We start from the raw sequence: 12,626 nt of genomic DNA, 5'->3' as shown, positions 1-12,626 counted from the left end.
CATGGCCGTATCACGGTTGCATTCCTGAAACAGGTTCAGCGTTTCACCCCCGTTTTACGGGACACAGTGGCGGGGAGGCAGAGAGAGGGAAGTTTAATTAAGTGCGGACCTGTTGAGTGAGATTTCCAATCAGGGCCCTCGGAATGAGAGCATCCATGGGGTGCATCTCGGGGCGATATTCAGCATTTGCAGCGGTGTGCACTGCGGCTCTCCAGGGGGACCCAGGCTAATTGAATACATTACAGGGAAGGGTGCCTGGGGCTGCTTTTATTCCCTGCCTTTCTGAGACCTGTTTAAATCAGCCCTACTGCAGGTATCTGGTCTCTCTCGGTCTGCATATGGGACATGGGCTAGATCCTTGGTTAGTGCCCTGGACTCTATTAAATCAAAGGGTGCTGGATTTGAATCATTAGTAGGACTCAACCGTTGTGCCCATGAGTAAGACCTTAGCCTAAATCGCCTGTATTAGATCTACTAACACATAGGGCTGCTCTATAAATGTGAATGCCTAAAATGCCAGAATGTGCCAGATAAAACATGCACATATTGGTCTTTGAATTACTTATACAAGAAAATATAGACAACACACAACAGCCAAAATGCCGGTCAGTTATTTTCAATGATACTGTCAGGTTTTTTTAATCTGAATGGTCAGGATGTTGATTTCATTTTTACTGGAAATATGTAGTTTTACTGAGAGGAAACTATCAATCAATCCATTCAGATGTTAAGAAAAAAAGTTGAGAAAATTTAAGAAAAAAATTGCAAACAGGAACAGATGTTCATTGTTGCGAAAATGTTATCTCATGTGACGTGTAAATGTGATGTCAGCCGGCCCTGCGATATTCAGAGCCAGTAATAATGAAGCTCTCGTCCAGGTGGAGGATCTGAAGGCCAAGCTGGCCATACAGGAAGTGGAGCTGCACCAGAGAAACACAGACACGGAGGCGCTGATCACCAAGATCGGCCAGCAGACCGACAAGCTGAACCTGGAGAAGGCCGTGGCCGACGCTGAGGAGCAGAGAGTGGGTGCACTGCAGCCCGCTGTGCCCCGGGAGAGCAGGGGACGGATTTCCTTACGTTAGCATGTTAGCATGGAGCAGGGAGGATTCATATAAGTCTAACGTCCACTTCCAGCTCTTTGCTCTCCTCTTTAACTTCTGTTTTCTCTCCTGTTTATTCTCCTCTGACAGCTTTATATTGTAAATCTGACACAGCATATGAAAAGTAAATATGAAACAATATTGTATTGTGTACTGTGTTTCCCCAGGAGCATCTTATAAGAAAGTAAATAATAATGGCACCTCTTTGGAGCACAGTCTTCTGCATTAATGAATATAATGGAGAGTGAGAGAGGTGCAATGGGAGAGAAGAGGGAGAACAGTCGTGGAATAGCTGGGTCTACTTGTGTCTCATCTTGTGCAGGAGCAGTAGAATAAGGATGAATATTTTATAAAGGATTTTGTTTGTGCTTGTGAGAGCAGCAGGCTGTGCAGACTGTGGAATGTGTAGTGACTGTCTGTGGCCTGCAGGTGGCAGCCATCCAGGCCGAGGTCACTAAGCAGCAGCAGGAGTCTGAGGAGGACCTGGCCAAAGCTGAGCCCGCCCTGCAGGCGGCCAACGCAGCTCTCAACACCCTGAACAGGGTGTGTCCCTCCCCCTGGCTCTGCCTCCACCAAAATCCAGCTGTGCCTCACTCTGTGTTTACTGACCCTGTGCTTACTGACTCTGTACTTAATGACCCTGTGCTTTATGGCTCGATACTTACTGACTGTTTTGTGGGACACTGTGCTGTATGACCCTGTGCCTACTGACTGTGTGTTGTATACCCCTGTGCTCACTGACCCTGTGCATATTCGCTCTGTGCTCGCTGACCCTGTGCATATTCACTCTGTGCTTGCTGACCCTGCGTCTTCTCCAGCTCAACCTGACGGAGCTGCGCACCTTCCCCAACCCCCCCGCCATCGTGACCAACGTGTCGGCCGCCGTGCTCGTCCTGCTGGCCCCTCAGGGCCGCATCCCCAAAGACCGCAGCTGGAAGGCGGCCAAGATGGTCATGAGCAAGGTGAGGGAACGCCGGGCTGGGCGAGGGAGAAGGCCCCGCAGACACCAGGCGTGAGTCTGACGGGGGTTTGCGGGCAGGTGAGGCATGGTTAGACAGTCAGTCGATTGGTGACGCAGCACAGGGCTGTCCCCTGTCCCTGCAGGTGGACGACTTCCTGCAGGCCCTGGTGAACTTCGACAAGGAGCACATCCCGGACGCCACAGTGAGGGTGGTGCGGGACGAGTACCTGAGTGACCCCGAGTTCAACCCCGAGTTTGTTCGCCTCAAGTCCTCGGCCGCCGCAGGGCTGTGCGCCTGGGTCATCAACATCATCCGCTTCCACGAGGTACGGGCGAGTATCGGGCGTGGCCCTGTCCCCAACAACACCCCACAGCTGGCTGCATTTACCTCGCAGCAGACACACCCACATACAGAGCAGCATAGCTTAGCTACAGCCTGAGTATCCTTCACAGAGCGAGGTGCTTAGCCTAGCAGAAGATATACCCCAAGCATCTTTCACAGAGTTAAAGGCTTAGTCCACCAGCAGCTCCAGCCCAAGCATCCTTCACAGAGAGAACTGCTTAGCTTACCAGCAGCTACAAGCCAAGAATCCTTCACAGAACCAGCCACTTAGCCTAGCAGCAGCTACAGCCCAAGCATCTTTCACAGAGCAACCAGCTTAGTCCCCCAACAGCTAAAGGTCAAGCATCTTCCTCTGCCTCCTAAAGAAGTTTAGTCATCCTGCTGAACAAAAACCTGCATTCTTTCAGTGTCTTATATGCACCACTGAGTAACATTTGCATCAAAATGGGGGTGAATTCATTTGAACGATTTGATGGAAATCACTGATGGTCATGTCACATCAGGCGGAGGTGTGAAATATGAGCTTTGAGCCACCTCTCCACATGTCTCCCGATCTGATCTCCTGTGTCTGCTCATTATTCATCACATTTTTCACCAGCATATCACATTTATCACAGGTAAATAGAAAAGTTACTCACAAGCGCACACGCTCATTAATAACGCTGAGCGTGATTCATCTTGCCGGAGCGAAATTAATTTCTTTGCATAATTGTTCATTTTTGTCACAGTGCTTATTCCTTGTTTCTTGTTCCTCCCGACGCTGTGTACTCCTGTCCTGCTGCAAAGATGTATGTGAGTATCACTTCCATTTGCTGCTCTGATGCCTCCATCATCTCCAGGAAGAACATGATGACTGAGAAGCATTAGATGACATTGTCTGAGTTCAGATATCTGCAGGATTAGTTTGTGGTCTCGTACATAACATTACATTGTTGTCATTTTATCAGATGCTCTTATCTAGAGCGACTTCCATCAATTTAAGGTTTTTACAATTTTATACATATACACAGCTGAATATTACTGAGGCAATTGGGGATTAAGTACCTTGCCCAAGGGTACAGAAGCAGTCCTCTTGTGGGGATTCGAACTGGCAACCATTTGGTTACAAGTCCTGCTCCTTAATCACTATGCCAGCACTCCAGCAGATGCCATTGATGCAGATTAGTTGTAATGTAATCCTGTAAAGTATGTATTTGTAGTTATACTTACACATAACATTTATGTTTATGGTTGTAGTTGTGTTGTGAAGCACTTGCTGTGTGTAGCATTGTTAACCATCCATATATTAATATGTATGGTTGGAGTTCTGTTGTAGACCACCTACAGTGTATAGCTTTGTTAGGCATCCTTATATTTATGTGTATGGTTGCTCCTGCTGTATGTAACATTGTTAGCCATCCATAGCTTTATGTGTACGGTGGTAGATGGTGGTAGCTGGCAGGTGGAGCACCTGCTGCGTATAGCACTGTTGCGGCAGAGCACCTGGAGGTGTGTGAGGTTCACTGAGCAGGTGCGCCGGCTGTGTTTTCCAGGTGTACTGTGAGGTGGAGCTGAAGCGTCTCTGCCTGTCACAAGCCAACGCCGACCTGGCCGAGGCCGCGGAAAAGCTGGAGGCTATTCGCAAGAAGCTGGCGGTGAGTGCGGAGGACAGCCCGTCCCCGCTTCCGCTTCTCTGAGGACCTCTCACATGCTGCCGAGAGTCACGCCCAGTGAAAATTCACCCAGTCTCTCCTTACACACACTTACAAATATTATAGATCTTACAAATATTTAAAAACAGAGTCTCTCTCTGAGTGATAGTTAGTTACCCTGACATCTACTCCATTCAAACTGAGTAAATTTCTACAAGAGAATGCTTTTTCAATATTAAGGAGGCAGTTAGAAACTGTTCTTTTAACACACTATGCTAATCATGTTTGCCCTATAGGTTGTAGATTATTTAGCAGAATTTTCTTAAATGTATAAACTGAGGGCATATTCTCTAAGGGAAAATGAGTCCCCCTCCACCCAGTGACATATGATATTTCTCATCAAAGGTTTTTTAATATTAATTTTGTCAGCATATGTTGTTCTGGGAACCTCGTCACAGTCGGGTGTTCAAAGAACCTGCTCTTTTTTGAATATGAAAAAGGATTTTATTTGAAGATTGAAATCCCTTTTAATATGGAGACGAAAGTAAGTTTTAAAATGAACGTGGTGATTAGGAGCAAATGTGCTGGGCATTTATGTAGCAGGACTGCAAGATAATTAACTGGCGTGCATAAAGATTCATGCTTTAGACCAAAATTTTAATTTCACACATAAATGTGCCAGATAGAGGCAGCATTTAATCACCTTGGTGACAGGAGTAACTACTTTCATTTAACCTTGACTGAAGATCATGAATTCTAACACGTTTAATTGGATACATCATTTAACAGAATGAACAGAGCAAATTTTCCCCAATTCAAAGGCTCTGATTGACTGGCAGTGGCAATAAGGCCCTGCGACAATTAAAGCTGATCTGTGTGCACCGCTCAGCTAGCCACCCCCACAGCCGTGTGACTCTGATCACTGCGGCAGCAAAACTCTGCTGCACTTTGCCTTGTTTGGACCGGGCTGTGTGAGGCCAGGTTGGACCGGTCACCCAGGCAGTGCGCCGGCTGAGGAGAGGATCCGGGCCCAGCCCAGACAGACCTGGCAGCCGCAGTGGAAGTAGCTGAGGGCTGTTACGCTGCTGTGCTGTTCTGTTTATTGTCATTGTTGCTGGCCTAACTGAAATATCCAGCCGCATTGGAAATGGTAACGGCTTCTTTCTGTGGTATTGGGCGGTGTAGTGATGGCTTCATTTCCTCAGGCCATTACCCCTCCGATGTCAAAAACTGCATCAAGTGGCGCTGTGTGAAAAGTGTAGCTTGGTGTTTAATCGTTTTCTTTTACTGTGTTTCGTTCTCTACGCTGATGAGAGAGAGAGAGGGTGAGAGAGAGATGGAGAGCAAGAGAGAGGGGCATGGAGAGAGAGAGAAAGAAAGATATGGAGAGAGAGAGGGAAAGAAAGATAGAGAGAGAGACAGAGAGAGACAGACTGAAACATGGGGGGGGGGGGGGTTAATCAGCATGCCAGACTTTTCCTTTGCATCAAAATCTAACCAGCCAAAGGATGTCTGGTTAAGCAACCAAGCTCCAGGCTTTAATTAATTTTTTTTTTTGGAATTTACAAAATTTAATGTCATTTAAATTGTCTTAGCAGCAAGGGGATTTATGTTTCTTTAACAGCATATTGCCCTTGAGGTGCTGAATAACAAATATCTAGGTTCAGTTTAGAAGTGAGAACTTGAGCATCGGTGCCATTACATCATTGTCATTTAGCAGACACTCTTATTCAGAGTGACTTACATTGGTTACGTTGTTACCAATTTATCCAGCTGGATATTTACTGAGGCACTTCTGGGTTAAGAACTTTGCCCAAGGGTACAGCAGCAGTGCCCCAGCAGGGAAATGAACCAGTAACGTTTCCGTTACGAGCCCTGCTCCTTACCACTGTGCTACGCTGCCTATAATAATGACGTTTTGGTTTGGTCCTACATGATGCACTTTATCCTTGCTGCAGGAGCTGGACAACAGTTTGGACACTTTGACGGCCGCATTTGAGAAGGCCACTGCAGAGAAGCTACGCTGTCAGGACGAGGTGAACAGGACCAACAAGACCATAGAGCTGGCCAACCGACTGGTGAAGGGCCTGGAGGTGAGGTCAAGCCGGCAGCCGTGTGACATCACTGTGACATCAGGAAGTGACCACGCCCTCACACAGTCAGGGAGCTGCTCATTCATAAATACTGAGTCCATTAGTATAGTTAATGCATGGTACTCAATAAAAACAGGGTGAAAAAAAGTAGAGGTCCATCTGAGAAGAGCTGTAGTTAATGAAGGTGAGAAGCTTCGGTTAGCATGTTTCCAACTGGTAAATTGTTGTTCTGTGCTATCTCAACCCTTTTTTATCTTATGTTTGCTACTTGTGGATTTCTCTAATCTCTTCCTGACCTAGACAGGGTGCTGTCATAAAAAAAAAAACAGAAATGGGAATTAAAATGGTGGTATTTTGATATGAGGAGAGTATCCCGGAAATGCTATTAAGATCTGATAACACAGGGACCACAGGTAATAATTTCCCAAGCAGTTTGCTGCTGATATTATTCTGCTCTTTGCTCCGTGGTTACCAGAACGGTTTCATTTGTGTTGTACGAGCAGAGCATTATTATCTGTACTTTGTTCACTGGGCTGTTGATCCAGTTTATTTTCTGCCTGTTGTGAAATGAAGTTGTAATTCTAATTCTGTGGATAACTGATGTAGTGTTTTGTGTGTGTGTGCGTGTGCATGTGTGTGCATATGCTGGTGTGTATGCTGGTGTGTATGCTGGTGTGTGTGTGTGCGTGTGTGCGTGTGTGTGTGTGTGCGTGTGTGTGCATATGCTGGTGTGTATGCTGGTGTGTGTGTGTGTGCGTGTGTGCGTGTGTGCGTGTGTGTGTGTGTGTGTGTGTGTGTGCGTGCGCGTGCGTGTGTGTGTGTGCGTGTGTGTGTGTTTCAGTCAGAGAATGTGCGCTGGGCACACTCGGTGGCTCAGTACCATGAGCAGGAGAAGACTCTGTGTGGAGACGTGCTGCTGACCTCGGCCTTCATCTCCTACGCCGGCTCCTTCTCCAAGAAGTACCGTCACGAGCTGGTGGAGCACCTGTGGATGCCTTACCTGCGCAGCCAGAAGGTACACCTGTCAGCCTGCTCCCTCACCCTGGATCAGCCTTTCTGAGGAAACACACAGTCCCATGATTATACAGATCTGTGCACCAATGATCTGGTGGTTGTGTACCAATGGTCACATATTTCTTGCACAAGGACAATTATTTTTGATGTGAAAAAAGTTTGTTTGATTGCTGCGTTTACAGTGAAGGTTGGTTCTCATAAAATGCCCCCCAAACTGCTGTCAGATCCCCATTCCCATGACGGAAGGGCTGGACCCCATCTCCATGCTGACGGACGACGCCACCATCGCCAAGTGGAACAATGAGGGCCTGCCCAGCGACAAGATGTCCACGCAGAACGGCACCATCCTCACCAACTGCGAGCGCTGGCCGCTGCTGATCGACCCGCAGCTGCAGGGCGTGAAGTGGATCAAGATCCGCTACGGCGCCGACCTCAGGGTCATCAGCCTGGGCCAGAAAGGGTGAGGGAGCGTCACCCAATGACACGGCTGGGCCGAAAGCGTGACAACCTCTGTCAGAGGTCACAGAGGAGCCGGGGAGGGGTCAGAGCTGACCCTGCAGCTGACCATCCTCTTTATTTTCATTACTTTTCCTGACAGGCTGAAAGAAACGTTTCATGGTGAGGGGACTGACCTGGTCAGTTTTAGAGCTATTTTAAAAAAGGAACGAACTTTTATCATAACTCACAGCTATTCTTCAGAGCTGAAAGGCATCTGAAAGCCCATTTTACCCTTTTTCTCACATTCTTAAAATGTGAGTAAATTTCATGGTTCAGAGTAGTGATGCACAGATCAAGCAGGGCTATTTTATCTAAGCCCATTCCTTATATCACTGTGGTGTTTGTATCAGTTTTACATTGCAGTGATACATTGAAAAAACCTGCTTTTTAATGTTTTTAAAGGTGTCGTTTTTTAAAGTTTGATAAAGCGTATGGAAACAGATTTCATCCCGTATATATGTTACAAATATTTATATCACAGTGTTTATGTTGCCAGTCCATATCTGTGGCTCTCCGAGTGCTCTTCCTGCACTGTCCAATCAGACATTGGAGTGGTTCTGATCTCAGGGAGTTGTGGACTGACTGTGTGTGTCTGAGCAGGTACGTCGACGTCATTGAGCAAGCGGTGGTGTCGGGGCACCCCGTCTTAATCGAGAACCTCGAGGAGACGATCGACCCCGTGCTCGACCCCCTCTTGGGAAGACACACCATCAAAAAGGGCAGGTAATGCAGGACGGCGGACTCTGTTTGAATCTGAATTCCAAACGCTTTGCAGTAACAGCCTTCATTGCGTATCCGGTTCTCTTCTCTTCCCCGCGAAGGTGCATCAAGGTGGGGGACAAGGAGTGCTACTTCCACCCGGACTTCCGGCTCATCCTGCACACCAAGCTGGCCAACCCCCACTACAAGCCTGAGATCCAGGCCCAGACCACCCTCATCAACTTCACCGTGACCCGCGACGGCTTGGAGGACCAGCTGCTGGCCGAGGTGGTCAACCTGGAGAGGCCGGACCTGGAGCACCTGAAGGTGGGCCTTCCCTCAGTCACTGCCTCCCGTAGAGATGCGCTCCTCTTCTCACCCCTCCAGGGTTTATGAGAGCAGTGAGAAGCTCATGGCAGGGGACCATGATCAGGTGCCTTCGTGACTGATTGATATTGTTGGGTTAAAGACTATAATGTTAAACAAATGATCCATGGAGGGGAGGAGAGAGTCTCTGAAAGGTTGAGGTCTCTCTGCAGATAAAAAAGGAACAGACATAAAGCAATCGAGCTGGCTTTAGCACTTTTCACTTGCAAAATGTTTCTAAAATAAACCCTCATCCTACCATCCTCATTTATTCTAAATCTTGCATTTGCAACTATATTCTGGGTATTTATAGCAATGATAATGACGAAGCGATATTACCATGGAGGCTGACCATTAATTAATGACTCTTGTTGAGGGGAATTAATTGAATTAAGTACATGCATTAATTAGAATATCTCTATATCTACTGTTCTGATTGGTCAAATTGCTATTGTTGGTTCGCAGTCTGATTTGACAAAGCAGCAGAACTACTTTAAGATTGAGCTGAAGCAGCTGGAGGACGAGCTGTTGACCCGCCTCTCTGCTGCGGAGAGCAACTTCCTGGGGGACAACCTGCTAGTGGAGAAGCTGGAGACCACCAAGCACACGGCCGCCGAGATTGAGATGAAGGTACGGGCTGTGACCCACCCCCAGCATAAGCACTGTCAGTGCGGCCGTCTGACTGATGCTTCTCATCAAGAGCTCGAATTAAAGGGGAGATGTGATCGATATGACGTCTGTCATTTAAAGGTGTTGGAGAGCAGCCACTTATACTCACATACAAATTAACTCACACACGCACATGCACACACACACACACACACACACACACACACATACATACACACAGACACACAGACACACACACACACACTGAGCACAAGACCGAGTGGCATTAAAAATGGTATGGCTGAACATTTGTCACTTGTGATTGATTACCTCTGTAAATTGCCTGTTAAGTTCACCTGACAATGAGTTATCATTTTGACTTCTGAACAAACCTCTTAAATGCAGAGAGTGTTTGTGTAGAATAATAAGGCATGGCGTGGCTCTCATGTTCCTTGTTGGATCATTTCTGCTGGAAACTTGGCAGAAGGAACATCTGAAGCTCTACTGACTGAGCCAGACCACATTTTATATGCAGTTAGAGCCTTTAAAAATCACCATTTTTATGACTGCAGGATTGCTAGAAAAGAAAACATATCAAGAGAATATTTATATATTTATAGTGATCATCTCTGTTACTAGGTAACTTTAAAAGGTCTTTCATGGGGATTAGCTTTTTTCAGACGTTTGACCTCCAGACGGATGTTGTAACCAAGGTCTGACCTGAAGAACATAATGAACTTTGTAAAGCAGCCATGTGTGTGAATTTTTGTGTGTATGTATGAGCATGTTTATGTCTGCGTGAGTGTGTGTGCACGTCTGTGTGTGAGAACATGTGGGTATGAGCATGTGTACGCTTGTGTGTGAATGTGTGTGCGTGAGTGTGTGTGTATGAGCATGTGTGTGAATGTGTCTGTATGCGTGTGTGAGGATTCGTATGTGTGTGTGAACGTGCATGTGTCTGAATGTGTTGTCACATAACCTCTCCTGAATACTGCCGTAGGTTGTATTTGATTACTGCTGGCCAATGACCAGTGCTCCTGACTAATGAACAGCAATGAATTCTGTGTTGTAGGTTCTGGAGGCAAAAGTTAATGAAGTAAAAATTAATGAAGCACGTGAGCACTATCGTCCCGTGGCTGTAAGAGCCTCTCTGCTCTACTTCATAATGAATGATCTCAATAAAATCAATCCAATGTACCAGTTCTCACTTAAGGTAAGATTTAATTTACGTGCTACAGCCCTGCTCTCGCAGCCTGTGGTGAGACCTGCGGGCCCGGGTGCTCATTTCCCTCTTCCTCTTTAGGCGTTTAATGTGGTGTTTCACAAGGCTGTGCAGCAGGCCGAGCCCGCCGACGATGTCAGGAAGAGGGTAAATATCCTCATCGACTGCATAACCTTCTCCAGCTTCAACTACATCAGCCGCGGCCTCTTCGAGAGGGACAAGCTTACCTTTACCTCCCAGCTGGCCTTCCAGGTGAAGTCTTTACCTGAGTGTTTCTGTGACATCACCGATATCCATTTCACCATTCCATTTCTCCTACGTCCGCCATATTGCCTAAGTCTGGGGCAGCAGTGTAGCACGGTGTAGTTCATGAAATAAGCTTGTGTGTTTGTGGATTCATCCAGCTTGATATTATTTTACTGGAAGTGACCAAAACTGGTTTTGAAGGATAACAGTGTAGCATGGTGGGAAGGAGGTAAGGAGCAGAACTCCTAACCAAAAGGTTGCTGGTTTGATTCCCAGCAGGGATACTGCTACTCTACTCAGGGGCAAGGCGCTTAACCCAGAATTACCTTAGTAAATATCCAGCTGTATAAATGTCCCTCTGGATAAAGTCATTTCAGGTGCCCTCATACCTTGAAACTGATATGTGTGTGTGTGTGTTGCACTCTGTCTGAACCTGCAGCTCCTGCTCATGAGTAAAGAGATTGATGTGCGTGAGCTGGACTTCCTGCTGAGGTTCAACATCGACCACAGCTATGTCAGCCCTGTGGACTTCCTGTCCAACTCAGCGTGGAGCGCTATCAAGGTGGATCTTGGGACTGGAGTCTGTCTGCCAATTATTCTTTGACAGTAATTCAAATGGAGGATAGGTGTTGTGAATTTTCACGGGACTTTTTCAATGAAAGAGAAGATGTATAGGCCAGTATCATGACGAGTAGTGACACACTTTCATGTACAAAAACCTTGTGCTTCATTAATAATCCCAGCTTTCGCCGTCTAACATAAGCGTAACCACAGGGTGAATTGCTACACATCAGCATAGCATTTGCAAGCTGAAAGGTAATCGCTACAGAGGAGGATGCTAATCTTCAGTGTGCTTCCCTTCTCCCCCGCTCTCCCCCCAGACCATGAGCTTCAGTGAGGAGTTCAGGGGGCTGGACCGGGACATCGAGGGGTCCCCGAAACGCTGGAAGAAGGTGGTGGAGTCGGAGTGTCCGGAGAAGGAGAAGTTTCCGCAGGAGTGGAAGAGTAAGAGCTCCCTGCAGAAGCTGATCATGATGAGGGCGCTCCGCCCTGACAGGATGACCTACGCCGTCAGGTACATCGCCTCTTCCTCCTCCTCTTCCTCCTCCTCCTTCTCCTCACACTCAAACAGAGCTGCTGCTGCTCCTAGTAATGGGGTTGTATTCCTCTGCGGCTATTGATATGTTGTGTGTGGCTTTGGCCTTTAACGACCCCTGAGCCCCTTGCAAAGTGACTGTGCGGCTTTGTTCCTCTGCAGAAACTTTGTGGAGGAGAAGCTGGGTGTGAAATACACCGAGGGGCGCAAGACGGAGTTCGCCAAATCCTTCAAAGAGAGCGGGCCGGCCTCCCCAGTCTTCTTCATCCTGTCCCCCGGGGTGGACCCCCTGAAAGACGTGGAGTCTCTGGGTAATACAGCCATTAGTCACTCTCAGGGAATGTCCCGCTATTAATTCACCGTCTTAATGAAGCGCTGGTGCGCCGCGCGGTTACACACCGCGGGTTATGCAAATACGCTGAGGTGGAGCCGCACGACGTCGCAATCTCGGGAGCAGGCTCGGAACATGTCCCGGAGTCCTAATCCAGACACAACTGGGATTTGTTAATATTGATAATAAGATGAGATGTCATTACTGTATTTCCCTTAATTTATTAGCATATTCATATTTGTAGTGAAATAATTAAATTATTCTCGTACCTTTTAGCAGATATTTAATTCTATTAATCTACCGTTTTTTTCCCCATGATGAAATTAACTATGTAAAACCAACGAGGAGAGACACTGTGTTCTCTGCATAAGTGAATTATAGCTGTAGGTGTGCGTCTGACTGCTTGCAGTGATG

General features: G+C 47.1%; 1 protein-coding gene across 1 annotated transcript in view; it reads left to right on the top strand.

The window, feature by feature from the left end:
* dnah9l (dynein, axonemal, heavy polypeptide 9 like) overlaps positions 1-12,626 on the top strand; it is a 61,428-nt gene that overhangs the window by 40,462 nt on the left and 8,340 nt on the right. Inside the window, exons 57-72 of the mRNA XM_036540016.1 lie at positions 879-1,025; positions 1,533-1,646; positions 1,922-2,065; positions 2,208-2,390; positions 3,940-4,041; positions 5,997-6,131; positions 6,973-7,146; positions 7,370-7,605; positions 8,244-8,366; positions 8,465-8,669; positions 9,174-9,338; positions 10,390-10,530; positions 10,621-10,791; positions 11,225-11,347; positions 11,667-11,860; positions 12,044-12,192. Of these exons, the coding sequence (XP_036395909.1) occupies positions 879-1,025; positions 1,533-1,646; positions 1,922-2,065; positions 2,208-2,390; positions 3,940-4,041; positions 5,997-6,131; positions 6,973-7,146; positions 7,370-7,605; positions 8,244-8,366; positions 8,465-8,669; positions 9,174-9,338; positions 10,390-10,530; positions 10,621-10,791; positions 11,225-11,347; positions 11,667-11,860; positions 12,044-12,192 (2,506 nt within the window). The remainder of the gene's footprint in view (positions 1-878; positions 1,026-1,532; positions 1,647-1,921; positions 2,066-2,207; positions 2,391-3,939; positions 4,042-5,996; positions 6,132-6,972; positions 7,147-7,369; positions 7,606-8,243; positions 8,367-8,464; positions 8,670-9,173; positions 9,339-10,389; positions 10,531-10,620; positions 10,792-11,224; positions 11,348-11,666; positions 11,861-12,043; positions 12,193-12,626) is intronic.

The sequence above is a fragment of the Megalops cyprinoides genome, chromosome 11, assembly GCF_013368585.1.
Source record: "Megalops cyprinoides isolate fMegCyp1 chromosome 11, fMegCyp1.pri, whole genome shotgun sequence".
Classification (NCBI taxonomy): domain Eukaryota; kingdom Metazoa; phylum Chordata; class Actinopteri; order Elopiformes; family Megalopidae; genus Megalops; species Megalops cyprinoides.
This window is presented reverse-complemented; position numbering and strand designations above follow the sequence as displayed.